The sequence below is a fragment of the Elephantulus edwardii genome, unplaced genomic scaffold (assembly GCF_000299155.1).
Source record: "Elephantulus edwardii isolate Elephantulus edwardi_28Jun2011 unplaced genomic scaffold, EleEdw1.0 scaffold00154, whole genome shotgun sequence".
In the NCBI taxonomy this organism is placed as follows: domain Eukaryota; kingdom Metazoa; phylum Chordata; class Mammalia; order Macroscelidea; family Macroscelididae; genus Elephantulus; species Elephantulus edwardii.
In genome coordinates, this window is record NW_006399904.1 from 1,524,912 (window position 1) to 1,545,888 (window position 20,977).

Here is a 20,977-nt window from a genome sequence, read left to right on the forward strand (position 1 = left end):
TCACAAATAATGACAAGTATATTATTTGGAGTTGCCTTAATTTTCTAAGTCTTTGACAGTTGACATTTACCATTCTAAGTTTGGGACATTTTATCTTCTATGCTTCCTGTATTAAGAAATAGTTCCAAGTATTATCTTTTATGAGTTTTCAGGTCACTCCCTCTGGGACATAATCAGTCTTTTCTTCACAACTGCTTTTCTTATGTATGTCCTAAGTTCACCTCTATAGCTTTCTGGCTACATATATATATAATCTCTTGATTGTCTGAACATCCCCATTATAGTTAGTTCTCCTATAACTACAGTTCCCTCCATGTAGAACTGAACTTCTTTTTATTTCTTTGCTATGTGTTTATCTTTGTTGGTTAGTTTTTTTCTTCTGATTATCCATATTTGGAAAATTTCATGTGAGCTTCTCACACACAGTGAGACACTTTCTGTCTGTGAAGGAACTGACTAATGAACAAAGCCTGGCAGAATTTGTAAGGAGTGATGAGATAAATCACTGGTCTTGACACACATTTTTAATTTAAGTAAAACTTTGAGAAGTTAATCTTGACACATATTTTTAATTTAAGTAAAACTTTGAGAAGTTAAGAGTTAGCATAGAAATTTGCAATTCCTCACAGTAATTATACCTTGGTATCAGAAATTAAAATCTTCTTGTTGAGTTACTGAAGCTATTGAACTAAACTATGATAATTAAAATTGTTCATATCAGAACCTTGTACAGTAAAGACTAGAGTCCTCTTCCTCTGTCTCTTTTTCTACTCAGCAGTGTAAAGAAAACTCAGGAGCTAGTCCCATAGCCCGAATCAGAGAGGGTGTGCGGAATACTGTCGCTTTTCTAATTTTTCCTTTTGATGACTGAGAATTTCTTGACTAGTTATTTTCTCACATAACTTTCAAAATGATATATCATAGTCAGTTATAGTCTTAACAGAAAGGGGGTATTTGGCTTGCTTTTATTCCAAATCCTAAATATATCCATTGTGTCTGCAAAGGAAATTCAACCCATGGTCTAAACACTTTTATAAAGGCTAGACATCAAGACTTGAAAGGAATAAATAGGAACTAACCAACCCCCATTTTTCTTTACATATTATCTATAAGAGTGAACTCTGCTGGCAAAGTCCATAGTGAGTTTTACTTCTAACTCAGACAGCTGCTCTCTGGTGGCACAATCCATAGAGGTGCAGCCTCTATGGTAGTTCAAACCCACCAGCTGTTGCACAGAAGAATAATCTCCTCCCTTGTGATTTGCAACCTTCTATATGTGTTAGTTGGTTCTGACTCCAAGGTAATGTGAAGAGAGATTAAAATAATTTTGAATGTCCTGATGAATTATCATGTTAATTATTTCTACAGTTTGAAGTGCAGACAGAACAAGGGCTCATAAAAGGTGACCTAGATGACCAACATGAATTTCACTTACTTTAGAAGTCTAATTGGGAACCATTCAGATAATCATTATAAAGTTTTGAATTTTTTTAATGCTGCAAAATCTTTTAAAAATAACTTCCTTCAACAACATTGCACAATAATTTCTAGAAAATTATTATCAGAAGACATATTTTCAAAGTGAGTTCCCAAACAACTAGAATTGCAGAAAAGCAATTAAAAATGAGGGATAATATTCACATATGATTATATAAAACATAGCCACTATTATTGATTGTGGAAAATATTTATAATTTTGTTACCGTTATTACAAGTACATCTCGGAAATATTTTTAGTTCAGTTCCAAACCACAAAAAAATATTTCAGTAAAGCACATAATAAACATTTTTGTTTGTTTGTTTTCCTGTGCATATAAAAGTAATGATTGTACTCGGCTGTAAACCATTCAGTATGTAATAATATTATTAAAATTTTTAAAAATATTACAAGAATTACTAATATGTGACTCAGAAAATGAAGTAGGCATACACGGTTGAAAACTGGCACCAATGGGCATACTCAAAAGCAAAGTTGCCAGAAATTATCAATAGATAAAGAACATAGAATCTGTGAATTGCAATAAAGTGAAGCACAATAAAATGAAGTATACTTGTATGTAAATTTTAGGTGTCCTCAGCAATTGAATACCCTGGATCTATTAAAGAAATGTTTACGTATAATAATATGGTTAAATTTACTACAATGTTTTATGATTAGACTTTTAATTAAATTCTGCTTTACAACACATCTGTTAAAATTAAAAACCGTTTCCAGACCCAAGTACCCTACCATAATGACTATTTAGGGAATTCTTATTAGATCAAAACAATATATGATTGATAATTACACTAGGCCTCAATGAAATTAAAGCAGACCCCTTAAAGATTAAAATCAGCATTGTTTCCATTTTCTAATAATCTGTTTTCACTTATATTTTTGGAATTACAAATATTAACATTAAAAACTCATACTTTGGGGTGAAATCTATTTAAGTGAACTTTATTTTAATATTTAAATTAACCTCTTATCTCATATTATAAATATCTGGTAAATAAAACATTGAGTAAGCTACTCAACACAGCTAAGATCAAAAGCTATTTTTTAATGAATCTAAAATTTTCAGCTCAAAGAATCACATATTCTGTTATTTTAAGAATGTCATTACCAAACAACAACAACAACATAGAGAGAGCTCTGTTGGCCTAGAGGACAGAAAGTGATGCTACTAAGCCAAAGGTGGGTAATTTTAATCTGCAGCCCTCAGGCCTGGTTTTGGTCAAACATTCTTCTAAGTGGTATAGCACTGCCCTGTCCATTTGCTGTACAGAGGGAACTCGTGGTTGATGTGATGCTAAACACTGTGACACTGATGTGTCAAATGCAATAATAATTACTCACAGTGGACAGTGTTTGGTGGAACTCTCCGATTAAAGCAAGCTTGGAAGCAGGAGTGGCATCCACTTCCTGGCTTGCCTCCAGAAACTCTATGAACTTGGAGAAACGATGAAAGCTATACAAGTGTTCAGGTCTTTCATTCATAGGGTCGCTTTGAGTCATCTACAACTCGACAGCATTTAACATTACCCAAAATCCACTCTTAAGGAAAAATAATGTATAGCAATATTATATAACTTGAAAAATAAAGTATGAAAATTAATGTCCATAATGAAAGCTCTGGTGGCTTCTTGTTGTGTATCATAGAGTCGTAAGTGACCCATAGCTGACCTCCAGCGGGTTTTCAGAGGCCTTTAATCACACTCAGAGGCAGTTGATCTCATGGAAGATTGTCCATCCTTCTCTTCTGTAGCAGCTGGTGGCCTCAAACTGAGTGCCTTTAGGATTGCAGCACAGCTTCTTACCAGTAGGCCACCAGAGCTAAGGAATTGCACTGCTAAACCTATATTATATGGTTTGAATCCACCAAAACTTCTGCAAGAGAAGGATAGTCCACCTCCTCCCATGCAATTTACTGCTTCTGAAAAGCTACTAGAGAGTCAAACGTGGGTTGGTGCTGACTTGACAGTACACAGTAACAAAACAGTGTCCTTACTAGCAAGGGACCTATTTCTGAAATTTTAAAAACAAGATTACTAATTTGATTATGTGAACTCTCATTTATAAAGCTGCATAAGACAAAAACTTTGGAACAGCAAATTAGTATATGCCATATCCTTCTGCTTCATTATCATCTCATTTTGCTTTGTACAATATGATATAAAAGTTGTACATTGCTCATGACTTTGAATCATTCGCTATTAATTTGCTCTTTTTTCTATCACAATGTTAAAGAAGTTTCTTCACTAATTATAATTGTGGTTACACTATCTGCTATAGTACCAAATTCATCATTCTTTGCATCATCTTTGCCTTTAGTAAAAGACAATGTTCATAGTAACTCTAGAAAAATAAATGACATTATAAGAAAGAAAAAAATTACATTCTCCTTTTGTAAGAGTAGATTAGGTGAATGAAAAGCCATTCTAGTAAGCATAATTTCTAGTATGTTTTTATATCCAAACCAGTAAGTAGAATTTATGTTATGTAAAAAACGTGTTCAGGAGTTCCAAATCAGGAACTAATGCTTAATTTCATTTCTTTCAATAGAAAAGCAACACTATTGATTTTTCTAAGAACTATGAACTCTAATTCAATCACTCAAATGCACTTGAGCTTTGTCTCAATAGATCAATAACTATCAACTTATTGATCTTTGTTGTGGACAAAAAAATTATTCTGAAAGGGTTGATATAAAATAATATGATTACCTTAGAAAAATACTTTAATTTCTGTTCCTTACTCTTTTTTCCCTAGTTAGTACATATCTTATATAAAGATTAATAAATGGTAATAGTTTGTACCAGGCACACTTATCCACTCTCAAGGTGCTATAAATAATTTTATAAAAGTAATGAAATAAATTTTGGAGAAAATGAATAACATACTAGTAAACTATATGCATAAGCACTAATTGTGGTTGTTAGGTGTCATAGAGGCCAGTATGACTCATAGAGACTCTTTGAACAACTGATCTGAGACCTGTCCTATCCTGGGCCATCCTCATCTTCTCTACCATACTTGCACCTATTGCGTCAGACAATATGTCAATCCATCTCATGGAGGGTCTTCCCTTCCTTCACTGGTCTTCCACCTTTCCAAGCATCATGTCCCTTTCCAAAGAGTAGCCTCTCCTAGTAACATGTACAATGTATGAGAGAAAAATCTTTGCTATTCTTGCTTTGAGGCTTTTATGGAGGACACTGGTTGCCCTTTTCCCAAGACATATCAGGTTTTGTTGATGAGTCTTCCTCCAATCCTGGTGTCACATTCCTCCTCATATAGCCCAGTCTTCTGGATGATCTGTTCTACATATATATTTTAAAGGTATGGAGATAGGACAAATCTCTGGAGAAAGAGGGTTTGATGTATATGTGTGGTAACTTGTCTCTCTTACTTTCTTGCTTGCTCGTGTTCTCCAGCCCTCTCTCTTCCCCCCACCCCCACCCCCTGCCTTCTTTCCATGGCTGAGTCTGATCCCTTGAACTTGTTAGTCTTGTTCACAATCACTAACTTTTGGACAACCCTAAACCCAAGACAGGATTGGATCTGAATTATGACAGCTCTCAAGACAAAGTATTTGCTAATAACTTTATGGTGTATTCCAAAGTCAATGCTTTTGCCTAGAGATACCCTATTCTAGCCCATAGGCCAACCCTGCTCACCATCACTGTCTGCTAGTCTTATGTGAACTACCACGCACTTTGACAAGCATTCTCTGCCACTTTTTTGATCTGTGTTTGCCACTATTTCTCACACTCTTGAGTGTTATCAGCTCAGGTAGTGTTATTGGCTGAGTGCTACAATCCTTAACCTTTATTACAACTTTGGGGGCTCTAGTGGCCTAGTGATAAGCTGTGCTGCAATCTCAAAGGCACATGGTTGAAGTCCACAAGATGCTTAGTGGGAAAGAATGGTCAATGTCTTCCTGTGTGATTACCTGCCTCTTAAAACTCAATGAGTGTCAGCTATGAGTAATTTCTGACTCAGTGGTACACAATGACAACAGTAAGGAGAATCTCAGTCTAAGTACATATATCTAAAAGGTTTACTCCTCTCCTCGGTCTCAAAAACTTTTACAAAATTTTCTATTTCAATAGAAAGAATCCTTAGTTTTATGGTATGACATTCATAAACTAGTCGTTTAGGTAGATTATTAACCAGACATTTTAATTTAATGTGGATAGTAAACAAACCAATATCCTGTTGGTTCTTATGTGGATTGTTGCTAGGTGCCATTGAACTAGCTATAACTCATAGCAACCCTATGAAAAATAAATCAGAACCTAGCCTGATCCTTTACTATCCTCATCATTTCTGTCATCCTATGTGGATAGCAAACCCTTACAAGGTTGAGGTATTAAAACACCTAGCCTTACAAGATTGTAGATTACAAATCCTAGACCAGAATTAAAAAGAAATAAACTCACTGTGGTGTTGTCATCAAAGTTACCCCCTCTGGTCTCTAGCTACCTTAACTGTGGACAGTCTTGCAAATCATGCACAGGTGTGGGACTAGGATAAGAGAAAGAGGTGTTTACACACATAGGGTAGTAAAACTTGAGGTGAGCAAGACTTAGGGTAGTAAAACTTGAGGTGAGCAAGACTTGGGGTGGCAAGACTTGAGTTAAACTGGAGCAGACCCTGTTGGCAAGATGCTGGTGATTGTGTTGGAGAGACTCTGGCATTGCTGTGGAGAAACTGATAAAGTGTAAGCAGAGGAACGCTGAAATAAGGCCACAGTTAAAGGTGTTTGTTTTTCTTGCCAGATGCTTACAGGAGAAGCTGATTTATGCTGGATGATTTGGATTTGACAGCTAAACTGAAGCCAGATCCTGGACTATTTGAACAATTGAGTCTTGGAACTTGGGCTAAAATCTGGACTTGTAGTGTGAGATATTCTTTGCCTCCCCTACTCTCCGACATTCTTCCCTGATAAATACCTTTGTTGGAATCACAACTGTGAGTCTATGAGTCAGCAATGAATTAACGAATTAACATACCTCTTGCTGTTGTTGTGGCTCCAGAGGCACCATGAGGCTGGGTTACAGGTTCTTTATCTGCTTTCTGCTCTTAGGGGCTATGCTATTCTCATTTCCTCTGGCCCTTTCAGAGACATTCATGGTTCTATGCCTTCTAGTCTAATTTTCTCATTTTTAGACACAGTGGCATTGAATATAACTCACAGCAACACTCCACGGAATTTCTATGAAGCTATAAATCATAACATGAAAAGACTACTCATCTTTCTTCTATTTCTTAGAAACATCATCAATGCTCCGTCTTTGGATTAGCAACACTCTTAACTGTAGACCGTGTCACCAAATCTCCCTCATAGGGCCAGCAAAGCCATATTAAAAGAAAATGAAATTGGGGGAAAATGTATATATATATATACACAACAAGGGAAAACTGTGCATCATGGAGAAGAACATACATATTCTTTTGTTGCACTTCATTTAATTTTGTCTCACGAAGTTATAAAGTTTTAGTACCATCTATTGACGATCTCTAATTAAAATAAATTATTCAGTTTTTTCAATATCATTCTCCAACACCAAAATTCAAAAGTATCTATTTGGAAAAGAATATTATGTCTCATAGACAGCCAAAAGGAAAAAAAAAAAATCATCTGTCTTGTAGGAAGTACAAGAAGAGGGATCTTTGTCTCAATTCTTTGGAGACATTGTCAAGAAGGGACAGTCCTTGGAAAAGACATCATTTTGGGAAGGGTAGAGGGTCAGCTAAAGAAGGATTGGCACAGAGCCTGTAACAATGCATTTGAGAGAGATGAAGATTTTGATGAAGGTGTCGAATAGGGCAAAGTTCTACCTGTTGGACCTCTTACGATCATTGTGCATCACAGTTGACTTTATAGAACATAGCAACTACAACAATATGTTTCTATTAATTTTTTAATGTTTTCAGCCTTTAACCTCCCCAGAAAGGTATTTCTAGCTTTTATTTTATTTTTAAGCTACCTGTATATTCTGGAGGAGCTTCCTTGACCAGAGAGGATCACTTATTCTTTGGTGAGACAAAACCCTCCAGGGGAAGAGTGCAAGAATCAAAGGCATGTGAATTAAGAAAAAAACCAGAAAAAAGAATAAGATTTTTTAAAATGTAGAGTAATTTAGAAACAACTGTAATGACAGAGGAAAGCTAATTGAAGTAGAAAAAGATTTTAAGAAGTATTTCTGAGGATTACATGTTCTCTTCAATTTCACTAAGAGCTATAATTAAAGAAACTTATTTTGAAATAATTTTTTGGATTTTTTCTTATTGTGTTATTTTGACATAACTTCCAGATTAGAACAAAGAGAACCAGCTTTAAAAATAGACTTTTGTTGGCTTGTTTATTCACAGTTTAAAATTCTCACTTAATAATTTTGAATTATTTCAAATAGGATAATAATTTTATTTTATAATTTACAATACTTTGTACATGTTAATTCACATAGAGATATTTTTCACATTATCTGTAATTTTTGGATTTGTTGTTTTAGGTACTGTAGAGTCAACTATGACTCAAAGTGACCCTGTGGAAAGTAGACTGAAACTTTCCTTCTTCCTCAAGATCTCTGCCATCCTCTACTCCATTGTTTCAGACTCAATGGCAGTCTACTTCACTGATAGCTTACAAAATGACCTAAATTACTTGCATCTCTGGATATAGTCCACTTTTTAATATGGCTTTGCTGGTCTTCTCATTAAGAGGCAAACTCTATTTTATCATGCCTTTCTTGTCTTGATCAAGAAAATTGCTTTAATAAATTACCTTTTGCAAATTCAAACAGAAACTTGAAACATTTCCCTTCTTTCTTAGTAAGAATCCTTCTAATAAGTGAACACACATAAATTAGAGGCATAGATCATAGTGTGTTAGCTTGCTAACCAAAGGTCAAGTGTATTCTACAATTTGAATCCATCAGCAACTTCATGTAAGATAGGTGGGCTCTCTCTTCCTATTCAGATTTATACTTTTGGAAACTGATAGAAGGTCAATATGACTCTGCACTGACACAATGGTAAAGCTTATGGTTTATAATTTTGCTTTGGGGAATGTGTTTAGCCTATTAAAGGCAACTCTAAACAACTCACTGACATTAAGTTGGAGTTGACTCCTTTGGGTTTCCAGGGCTGTAAATTGTACAAGAGAAGATTGTCTATCATGATCGGGGAGAGTGGCTAGTCTATTCAAAACACCAGAGATGTGCTGCCTTTAGTTTAGCAGTGCAATTCCTTATGGACTAAGCCACCAGAAGGCAGAGAAGTCATCTTCAGAGATTCATCCAGCACAGAGAAAAAACAGAAAATACTGTCAAGCCACTCCAGGAGGAAGGGGGAAAAAATTCTATTTAGAGAAAATATGTTTGAAAGGCACAAGGTTTTACAGAAGTTAACTCAAAATACTGATAGTTTATATGAATTTATATTATATATAACTAAATACAATCTTTTAAAGTATATTAATGTAAGAAGGTGAGTCAAAGAAAATTTTAGCTACACTTTTAAGTTTGCTGTTCTAGCTCTGAAAGTTCTTAGCCTAGATAATAAATACACTCACACCTAACTGCAGCAGTGAACTCAAGTGTAAAAAAGATTGTGAGAATGGCACAGGATAGGACAGGGTTCAGGTTTGTTGTTCATAAGGTCTCCGTGGCATACATGACTTGACAATCTCTAACAACAACAACAATTTATACCTATTTTTTTAGTATAAGAAATATCATGAACACCCAGACAAAATGGAACAAATACCTAATGGTCTTTCCTGGGTCTGCTTCTATAATCCAAGTGCAGTGAAGATTATTGTCGTAAGGAGCTGGGTAACCAGGGGACAATATACGCCCTGAAGTGGCAACATGGATCCGACCACCACATTCCGCTGTAAAATATTTAGAAAATGTGAAAATTAATTTTATGTATTACAGTGCATAGCATTATTTAAAACTATTTAAAGTTTTTTAAGCCAAACCAAGTTTTAAAGCTTTTAAAAACAATCATTTCTACATTTTATATACATAAAATTATTATATAAGTTCTCTTCATTAATCTCTTTATTTTTCCCAACCAATACTCTGATAACAACTCTATGTAATTGAAGTTGAGAAAATAGAACATCAAAACACCCATGTTTTAATCATAACAATAAAATAGTATATATTTTAAATACAATTATACTAAATCCCCTGTCTCTAATACTTGAAAAACATGTCACAGACATTCAGAATATGGAGAAACATAAACTGGAAAAACTGAATTTATACATATATAAATTATATATAATTATATATATTTATATTTATATATATAAATATATATATGAATTTATATATGAATTTATATATATATATATATATAACTTGTTATTGTTTTTTATTACTGTAGGGTCAAGCACAGCTCATAAAGACCCTCTGAACAAAAGACCTGAACCCTTTCAATAACTATCATAATTTTTAAAAGTTCATAAAGTTTCCAGAGGCATGTTGTTTAGGAAGTAGATGCCACTCCTGCTTCCAAGTATGTCTTAATCTGGGAGCTCCACCAAACACTGTCCCCCATGGGTAACCTTTATGGCATTCAGTACTCCAGTGACACAGAATTCAGCATCACAGCACCACAACCATTCCGGGCTACTTAATCACAGCAAATACACACACACACACACACACACACACACACACACACACACGTATATATATGTATATGTGTGTGTGTATATACGTGTATATATGTGTATACACATGTATATATGCATATATATGTATGTGTATATATATGCATATATATGTATGTGTATATATATGTATGATATGTGCACACATGTATTGCCCTCTTTGAAAAGCTTTAAGTAAAAAAAATAGGTAGCTATTGTTTTAGACTAAATTTTTGTACAATAATCTAAACTGGTTCTCAAACTTACCTATGCAAGATGGCAGTGGTTTATCCCAGACCCTTCGGTCTCCACTCAGGCAGGTGAGCGTGCTGCTGCCATGCATGGCATATCCTGGATTACAACTGTATAGAACCACTGTGTCAGTGAAGTGGCCTTCATCTCTAATCTTATATCCATAGTTAGGGATGCCTGGATCTTCACATTTTACTAGATCAAAACCTATGAGGAAGGAAAAAAGGAAATATGTAACTAAGAATGCATGTGAGCATTCAAATAAAGGTGAAATACATTGAGTTGTCTAATTTTCTTTAAAGTATATACATGAAAATATTTTCATTTAAAAAGAATGGTATAAATAACAAACTTTGTTTTTGGTTGTATCAGTCAACATTATATTGTTTCTTCAAACTTGATAACCATACTTGTTCCTATCTCTTTACTTAATAGGAAAGGGTGGTGGAATGGTCTTTAAGGAGTTAACACTACCGACCCAAAGCTGCATGTGCTTCTCTGGCTATGCAATTCTATCAGTGACTTCTCAGGAGAAAAACTGGCAATCTAATTTAATGAGATTTACAGCCTCTGAAACCCAGTGGAGGGTGTAATCTGACTCAATGCAATGAGATGATGATATATTGGTTTATATATCAGAGTCGTAGATAGCGTACATAGCACAACTTCTAGCTAAATGCTGAAACTCTGAATTCATCCAGAGACTTCTAAAAAAAAAATCTGCTTCCACTAAATTATGCACTGAATACCCTAAAGAATATGATGATACTCTGGCACACGTGGGATTGTCATGGACCAGAATTGACTCATGTATATGTTTTTCACTCATTATTTCCATATTAAGAATGCCTTGTTGTGTTGTCTAGTCAGAAACAATCTATAACTGACTCTTCAGTGGGTTTTCAGAGGCTGTTAATTCTAAAAGAGGTGATTATACATCTTTCTCCTGAAGAGCAAATGATGGATTTGAACTACGTTTCTTTGGGTTGATAGTGCAACTCTTTATCTACAAATCTATATTAAGACTGTTCTCTAAATAGATGCAAATTATCATTCATTAGACCAGTTATAATCTACAATTTCAATTGATATGTTGAATTTTTATAGTAAATGCCATAGTCTGGGGTTTTTGTTTTGTTCTATTTTTATTAATATTTTAAATTTTTTAATTGTTTTACATCTTTTCCACCCTACACTCCCCAACAACCCTCCTCACAATGCACCTCTTGTCTATTGACATTTCATTGTCTTATTAGATATTCCTTTCAGGCAGTTCTTCCATTATCTGATCTGGTACTATTCATTATCTATCCACCCTTTTCCCATTCTTTGCCAAAAGTGGAATTTCTAGGTCAAATGATATTTCTATTTCCACCATTTTGAAAAAGCCCCAAATTACTTTCCATAGTCTCTGTACTACTCTTGGTATTTCTATAGTTTGGGGGCTTTAAAACATCTTTTTTGTTCTACTGGTTATACTGTGGTACATTCACACAATGCGATACTATGCAGCACTCATGAGCAACAATTTTGAAAACTACTATATAACTTGGGAGAAGAGCATTATGCTGAGTGAACTAACACAGTCTCATAAGGACAAATACTGCATAAAACAATTATTGTAAAAATAGAAGGATAACTATTAAAACTTGTATGAGGATCCAAGAGGGGAAGGAAAGAGAACAGACAGGTGATAATAGGTAGAAGGGAAATCACATGTTTGCACAATTTAGTTGGTGGAGGGATGGAGAAAAGGAAATGGAGAAGATCTAGAGGGACCTGAAAACACACGGTAATGATTGGCATAGTCCAATGGTAATTAATTTAATAAAACATAAGTCTGCTGTCAAGGACATCTCCAGAGTAGTCAAAAGCAACAATATCTCTGTGGAGATTATGGTGCACCTGATCCAGGCCATAGTCTTCACAATTACGTTCTATGCTTCAGAAAGCTGGGCAGTGACTAGGGAATATGGAAGGAAAATGGATGCTTTTGAAGTGTGGTGCTAGAGAAGAGTACTGAATATACTATAGACTACTAGGAAAACAAACAGGTTCATCCTAGAGAGAGTGAAGCCATGCTGTGCCTTGGAAGCCAAGATTCTGAAGTTTCATCTGATATACTTTAGACATGTTGCAACAAGGGACAAGTCCTTGGAAAGGGATATCATGCTTGGGAGGGTGGAGGGACAGCACAAGAGAGGAAGACCCTCAATGAGATGGCTGGGGTAATGGGAGTAGGTATGTCAGGAGACATTAAGGTTGACTCAGGATAGAACAGGGTTCAGAGCTGTTGTACATAGGGTCTATATGAGTCACAGGCCAATGAATGGCACATAACACCACCACCACCAAATTAATGGAAATGACTATATGAAACACAATGTGAATTAAGAATAGTGGGAAACACAGTCTCCTAGTCTTAACTGACTATACTTAGCATTTCTGTTACTTTTAAATCTTCTTTCACACAACTTGGCACATTTGAGAGGGTGGAATACACCGTCTAGTGCTACTGATATGTTTTCAGCCATTTTCTACCATTGCCTATTCTAACTCAAGATCAAGTGTACTGAGCCTTCATACCAACATCCCAAAGCTCAAAGACTTTAAGATTCATAGGAAATTAAAAAGTTGTTCCTGACTACAAAGGACTGGAGAGTCATGAATTACCTCCTGCCACGTACTTCATGGTACACAGTTATGAGGCTCTCAAGCAACTCCGTGCACAGTACAAATTCCGTAAATGAATCACTGTAATGACTTCATCAAACTACGCTCTTAAATTCAAAGATATAGATGACAGAAATGAAAATTTAAATCCTGCAGTACTGAAAGCTGTATATTGCTTTTATGTGAGGTCATATTTTAAGGTCATCGGTGAAGATAGTACTACAGTAACGTTTCTAATTTCACATCATGATGCAAATATTGATCATTAAAAAAATTGAAGTATCACATGGTATATTTTTTTCTATTTCCATCTGAGTTTCTTTAGTTAAAAACAAACAAACAAACAAACAAAAAACCGAAATATCAATTTGATATTTTCTACTCAGTTCCTCACACTTTGATTTTGAGATAACTTTCAGTAGGAAAATTCATGGTTAACAATAAAACTGTACACTCTTGATCTCTAAAAATCAGATTGGGTTTGCAACTATTGTATATAGAGAAGAGAGTATAAATTTGATGATTTTCATAAAGAAAGCTAAAGAAGCTTTATATCTATAAAATGCGAACATTAGATTTACCAGGGATGTCTTTACAATAAACCTACTGGATTTAAAAGAAATAAAATGAATTTCACTTCAAGATGAAAATACATAAAAATATAAAATTATATCAATTTTGCCCTTTCCGCTACCAACAAAGTTCATAAAGGTGAAGTAAGAATTAAAAAAGATATAATAAGAGTCTTGATTCCAAGGATAGCAATAATATCAGGTTACATTTAATCAGTCTTCACAGTGTCAACACAAGTGGAGAAAAAAAAATCTATTATATAAATTATAACAACTATTGACAATAAGGGTAGCAAAGGAGCTCTGGTGGCCTAGAAGCTGCTCCATAATCCCAAAGTACAGGGTTCAAGGCCACTAGCTGCTCTGCAGAAGATGGATGGGCAATTTCCTCTAATGAGACTAACTGCCTCTGAAAACTCACCAGAGGGTCTGATATGAGTCAGTTCTGGCTTGATGGTACACAACAAGGGACCTTAAATGTCCTCTACCTCCTTTAACATCCTCAAACACTTAAAGGTTCCCCTAGTTTTAGCTCTAATATGGGTAATAAAGATATTTTATTGTTTTCATGATTATTGGTTTGATTGACTTTGGGGTTTGAAGAAGACAACAAACATGGGAGCTAAGAGATTAGTGAAGAAGTGATGTTCATCAGCTGTTTTTTAACTAGGAAATCAATGATAAATAACATCTCTAGGGATCATTTTGGATTCCAATTAGATATGTTGAATATCAAGTGTCAATGAGAATAAACTGAAAACATTTAATCCAGTTATATGAAATATAGACAAAAAAGTAAAAAGAAAATACTTATTATTGTTGCCTTGTTACTGTTAGTTCCCATTGAGTTGACTTTGATTTACAGTGACTTAAAAAATAAACAGCGGTATTGTCTGATTTGTGCCATCTCTAAGATCACTGGGTTAATGAAAAACTCTGCAAAAGCTATAATCTCAAGTGCCAATGGGACCCTGAAAATCCTGTGATAAAGAAAATGTCCTATGTGACAATCGGAATGTGAAAAGTGATGAATGTGACAATTGCATTGTGGATTGCTAACTATTAAAAGCAGAATCTCAGGGGTTACCACAACCTGTCATATTAAAATCCACACTATCAGGAACTCAGTGTTTTATTTTTCAAGGGATACTAATTGCATGGAGGTTAAGATTTTAAAACTGCTGATTAGGTAAGTATTTTGAGAGTGCAATTTTATAAAATATTATATTATTAAATCCAAGTGTAACAGATACAAAAAACCTAGATAATTTAGCATTTGTTTTAATTGCATAAATGCCCGGCATCATTTACACTTGTCAAGCGGTGATAAAGGCTTCATTCAGACTAAAATGAAATAAATGTGATATATTTCATGTAATGCTTTTAAACTAAGCTTTGGAACTCCTAATCAGGAATGATTTAAGCTAGGAAGTGGTTCAGTTAATTTACCCACGAATTTACATTTTGGAAATATATGTTTTTCTTGTGGCTAAACAGAAGGATATTGGATAACATTGTTTTTATAACAAATATTAATAAAACAATTATATTGGTGTATGTTGATTAAAAATGGCATAAAATTCCTTCTGTGGATTATGAATTGTCCAATTTGTTTAGAATTATGAGTTCTGTGGATAATTTACTATATTGTTATTGTTACATCCCATCGAATCACCTGTGATTCACAGCGAACCTAAATACAACATCGATAAACCCTGTTCTATCCCGTGACAACCTTATTGTCTCTGACACACCTACTTCCATACCCCATCACTGAATCAATTTATTTCATCAAGGGTTTTCCTCTCTTGTACTGTACCTCTACCTTGCCAAGCATAATGTCCCTCTCCAAAGACTGGACCCTCCTTGCAACATGTTCAAAATATGTCAGATGAAGCTTCAGAATCCTTGCCTCAAAGGGGCAGCCTGTTTTCACCCTCTCCAGAATGAATATGTTTGTTCTGCTAGCTGCCCTTGGTATATTCAATACTCTTCTCCAGCACCAAAGCATCAATTCTTTTATCATCCCTTGTCATTGCCCAGGTTTCTGACACAAAGAAAGTAATTGCAAAGATCATGGCCTGGGTCAGGTATACCTTATTCTCCAGACCAACATCATTGCTCTTTAGTAACAATGGACTTTCACAATGTAATTTGTCTTTTAATTTCCTGGCTGCTGGCACCAAGAGTGTTGATTGTGAAGCCAAGCAAACTGAAGCTGTTAACAATCTCAATCTTTTCATCATCTATTATGATGCTGTTAATCTGCCCGTTGGTGAACATCTTTGATTTCTTGATGTTGAGCTTCAATCTATATTTAAGGCTCCTGTCCTTCACCTTCTACAGCAAGTGCTTCAGGCCCTCTTCAGTTTCAGCAAGCAGGGCTGTGTCACCTGCATAATGCAAATTGTTAATGAGTCTTCCTCCAATCCTGATGCCACATTTCTCCTGATAGAACCCAGCCTCCCAGATAATCTGTTCCGTATATAGAATGAAAAGGTATGGAGATAGGACACAGCCCTGGTGTAAATGCTCCCCAATTTTGAACCATGTGGTATTTCCCTGCTCTGTTCTGATGACTACCTCCTGCTAGTTTTTCCACTCTAAAGCTTTCAGTAAAGCCTAGGCAGGTGTTTTGGTTGTTCTATCTATCATCTATCTATCTATCTATCTATCTATCTATCTATCTATCTATCTATCTATCATCTGTCTATCTATCTGTCTATCTATCTACAAGGGTGGAAGAAGTGCTTAAAAAATAAAAAAACACAGATATATCAACAAAAATGTCTGCTAAAATTTATCTATATTGGATTTTAAGAGGAATAAATTGTATTGCTTTTTCTCATATTATTCAACCAAATTTATTTTTTTTTCTTTTTCTTTCCATATCTTGCCAGGTAGATAAGTTAAAGCAAGCTATTTATGATCTTTCTACTACCAGCTGTCTGATACTTCTTCTGATATGATGCCTTCTGTAATTTTTTTCAATAGATCACTTAAGTCCTTGATGACATCTTGAAATTCATTATTTTCTAAAATATCTTATGATTAATTAGTAAATACCTGAAGTCTCTAAGTCTACCTAATGTCATTACATAATATATATTCCTGGTCTCTGGTAGAATTTAATATTGTATGCAGATTATAAAATGCAGTTTTCTTATTTCAAGTTCATTGAAATGAATTTTGTTTTCTCAAAATTTCTTGCACTTTAACAGTGTTAGGACTGCAAAGCTGCTCTTTCTCTCTTCCCCCAGAACAGCCACAGAAATGATCAAAGCAGCAGCTGCAACTCTGTTTATCTCTGTTAAAGCTGCAAAACTATTTTACCTCCCTTTCTCAGGAGTAACTATCTCCAGCCTCTTATCTTGTACCAAGTAGCTGCAAACATCCTACCTCCTCAATTTCCTTTTAAGATAATAAAATACTCCGTTCTGAAGTAGTTGCTGTTCTCTATTTTATAGTGAGTCCAGCAGTTTCTCTTCAATGAACTCTTTCTTGGCCTGAACTGAGTTCTGTCCTTCCTCTGGGACCTTACATTTCTGTTGCTCAAATGCAGGAGGGGTACCTGTCAGGAGTCAACAAACCCCGATTTTCTAATATTTATATTCATTCATATTCTCTCTCTCTCTCCCTCCCTCCCTCCCTCCCTCCCTTTCTCTCTGTTTCTCTCTCTCCTTCCCTCTCTCCCTCCTTCCTTCCCTCCCTCCTATTCCTACCTCCTTGTAAACCTAATCCCCAGAAACTAGAGATTTCACCCTGGCTCACTGATAACCTCAGTGAAAGCCAGTGACCTTCCTGTACTTCCTATTGCTTACAAGATATGGGAATGGAGTCTTTCCTGATTCTATATTGAGGTTAACTGGAAACTGCACAAAATTGGCTTGTGTCCCTCTTTCTTGTCCTAAAGGAACGAACCTGGGATATGTTAGATCAACCTAAGTGTTTTTGCTCCTCCACAGGCTTGATTTGCCTCCTGACTGTCCCACTTTGAACTGGTGAGAGGGTACTCGTCCGTCACCAGGGCTTTCTTTCTCTTGCAATTGTTGACCTTCTGAACAACACCAGACCAATTTAGTTTAAGTGGTGAATGGTTCTCCTCTCTCAGCTCTCCTGCTCTCTTCAAACTCTCTAAAAATCCTAGCATTAAGCCAGGTAGAACCTTCAGCCCAGCTGGCAGGTCTCTCAAGATCCTGGGGATGCCCATATCATGATAAGAACTTCTTCTCATGAGGACAAAAGGGAATTACGGAATTATGGACATCTTTCCCCCTTAATATTCTCTCTCTCTCTCTCTCTTCCCCTCCCCCCGGCCCTGTGAACACTACTACTTATCTCCATAGGAGCCAGCCAATCCTGCCCTTCTTGGTACCCTCCCCTGGAGTGTCTCCTCTACTCCCTTGATACTCTCTTATTACAAAGACATGATATAGCCACAATATCCATTAAATAATAGGCCTCAATTGCCCTAAAATGGGACACTTGAGTTCAACACTTTCAGAGAATTTGACAATTTCTACCAAAACAATAGCAAATGATCAGAAATCCTCAATATTCAGGCTTTGGTTTCTGCTCTCTGCTGAAATGTATCAAATTCTTTTAGCTTTCTTTTTTTTTTTAAACTATTTTCTTTACATAATTCTAATACTAATTCAAACAAATTCTTTCCATTTCCCTCCCTATCCCCAATCAAAATGTATAATCCCCTCTTCCTCCTGTATATCCACGTCCCACTGCTTCCAGCCTATCCCACACTTGCTGGATCCTTATACTCATTCTACAATGAAAGTCTTGTACAATATTTATCCTTTATCCTTGTGGGACTGAGTTAGTTTACTCAGTATAATGCTCTCCAGTCCTTCATGTGTACTGCATAGTATTCCATTATGTGAATGTACCTGAATTTTTCAATCCATGCATTTATGGTTGGACATAAGAGCTGTTTCCATGTTCTCGCTATGGTAAATGCTGCTGCTATGAACATTGGTGTACAAATCTCAGTTTGTGCTTCAGTTCTCATATTTGCAGGGTATATTCCAAGTAGAGGAATAGCTGGGTCATATGGAATTTCTATGTTCAGCTTTCTGAGGAGGAAGTGCCAAACTCTCTTCCAGAATGGTTTCACCATTTTACAATCCCACCAACAATGTATAAGAGTTCCATTCTTGCCACATCCTTTCCAGCATCTATTACTTGCTGCCCTGTTAAACTTTGCCACTCTTACAGGAGTGAGATGATACCTCATTGTGGTTTTCATTTGCAGCTCTCTTATTACCAGTGATTTGGAGCATATCTTCATGTATCTGTTTACCATTTGAATATCTTCCTCTTTGAAAATTCTTTCCATGTCTTTTACCCATTTTGTAATTGGGTTATCAGTATTTTTCTTGTGGAGGCCTAGGTAATATTTGGTAATACCATCTCAGACAAGCGTCTTATAACAAAAGTTTACAGAATACTCTTTTAACTCCTTCTAAGCCTGCTTGCCTTCCAGATCAAAATTTCCTCACTTTTGATCCCACTGATCTCTCATCAATTCCTTCTGCTCTAGCCCCCCCCTACTTCTGCCATATGCAAATATCGTCTCACCACAGGAGTCCCCTCCATTAATATTCACCCAGGACTCAAAGCCCTCTTCCCTTTTCCTACCCTCCTGACTGCCATACACTTATTGCAAGAGTCAGCCCCATCAACATAATCCTAGCTAGGAAATACAGCCAAACTTTTTCACTCTCTGCTCTCTCGCGCTCTCTCTCTCTCTCTCTCTCTCTCTCACTCTCTCTCTCTCTATATATATATAATCATTTTGCTCAGTTTTTTTCTGTTCCTCATGACAAACATCTTAGTTAAATAATCTTAAGGAAAAAAATCTTCTGCAACCACAGTATCACTCTTCTCCTTTTCCAACACTGACCAGCATATCACCCTCCCCAAACACTTCACACCAAAACACACAGGCAAACTCACCAAGCTCCTGTACTCTTTCTCTCTCTCAAGTAGCAACCACTACAGCTACCGGAAATGGCAACCAATAAACAAATAAAAAGTTTATAAATGCCTACACATGTATATAATTTTTACTTTATTAAAGTAACTTTAAATGTTTTTGTTTCTCTTTTCCTTAGAATATTTTCCACTTATCCTAAATTTTCAGCCAAAGTTCAAAGACAAAGTTTTTGAGAACCCCTCCACTTTAAAATTCACTAATGTAGACCTTACGCTTCATGGGGGGGAAAAGTAATAAATTCCCATTCTATGAATCGGTCTGCCCCTAACATTAGAAGAAAACCTCAGGAAAAGCTTTAGGTCTAATTTTTTAACTGCTGCTATTTTAGAGCTCAACAATGGAAACTTGAAAGAGGAAAAGAAGGATGAGCTAAAAGCCAAATTTCTTAACACAGCTATCGCAGAATATTTTTCTTTTATCCAGCATAAGCGCCCAAAAAAATCCAGTTCCAAGCCTTTTGTTCCACTGTGGAAAACTAAATCAAGGTTACATAAGCCATACATATATATTTTTAAAAATTGCAAAAGAATAAAGGGGCAGGAGGGAAGCCTTCTGCCACTTGCTTCCAATGCAGGTTTCATAAACTCTGATTCAGTAATCCCCAAGCCTGTCTTGGTGACTTAAGAGCAAGTAGACTGACAGGATCTTGACTTCCTCAGGGCCATGAGGCTTGACAACACAGCATCACCATACACCTGGAAAAGCTGTGCGTTTGCATGACCATTGCTGGTAAGATAATTCACTTTCTTATAAACATTAATTCGAGAGTCTTGCAATCTTTTAGTAGACTTCTTTCCCCACCCTCTACCAACTTATTATTGTAAGCATTAAAAAACCCTACATATAAATATCGAACTCCCCAAACTGTATGTAAAATAAAATATTATTATCCTTTCAATTCATAATTATATCTAAAACCTCTGTACTTTTAGGAAAAAGAGACTTGTTATCAAAGTAAATACTCTTATCATGGTTGATGGGATTGTAAAATAGTATCACCTTTCTGGAAGACAGTTTGGTGCTTCCTCAAAAAGTGGAACATAGAAATTCCATGTGACCCCGTTATTCCACTACTTGGTAAAGGAGGACTAGGCACAAACTGAGATTTGTACACCAATGTTCTGGAAATATCCCAAATGTCCAACCACAAATAAATGGGTTGAAAAATTATGGTATAGTCACACAATGAAATAATATGCAGCAGACAGGAGCAATGATTTTGTAAATTATTACCTAACTTTGAAGAGACTGGAGAGCATTATGTTAAGTGAACTAACTCAGTCCCATAAGAATAAATATTGAATAAAACCATTATT

The 20,977-nt window shown here is 35.7% G+C and overlaps 1 protein-coding gene across 1 annotated transcript in view; it reads right to left on the bottom strand.

The window, feature by feature from the left end:
• CSMD1 (CUB and Sushi multiple domains 1) overlaps positions 1 to 20,977 on the bottom strand; it is a 2,584,888-nt gene that overhangs the window by 625,539 nt on the left and 1,938,372 nt on the right. Inside the window, exons 23-24 of the mRNA XM_006895025.1 lie at positions 10,422 to 10,613; positions 9,257 to 9,383 (exon numbers count right to left, since the gene is read on the bottom strand). Coding sequence (XP_006895087.1) covers positions 9,257 to 9,383; positions 10,422 to 10,613 — 319 coding nt within the window. The remainder of the gene's footprint in view (positions 1 to 9,256; positions 9,384 to 10,421; positions 10,614 to 20,977) is intronic.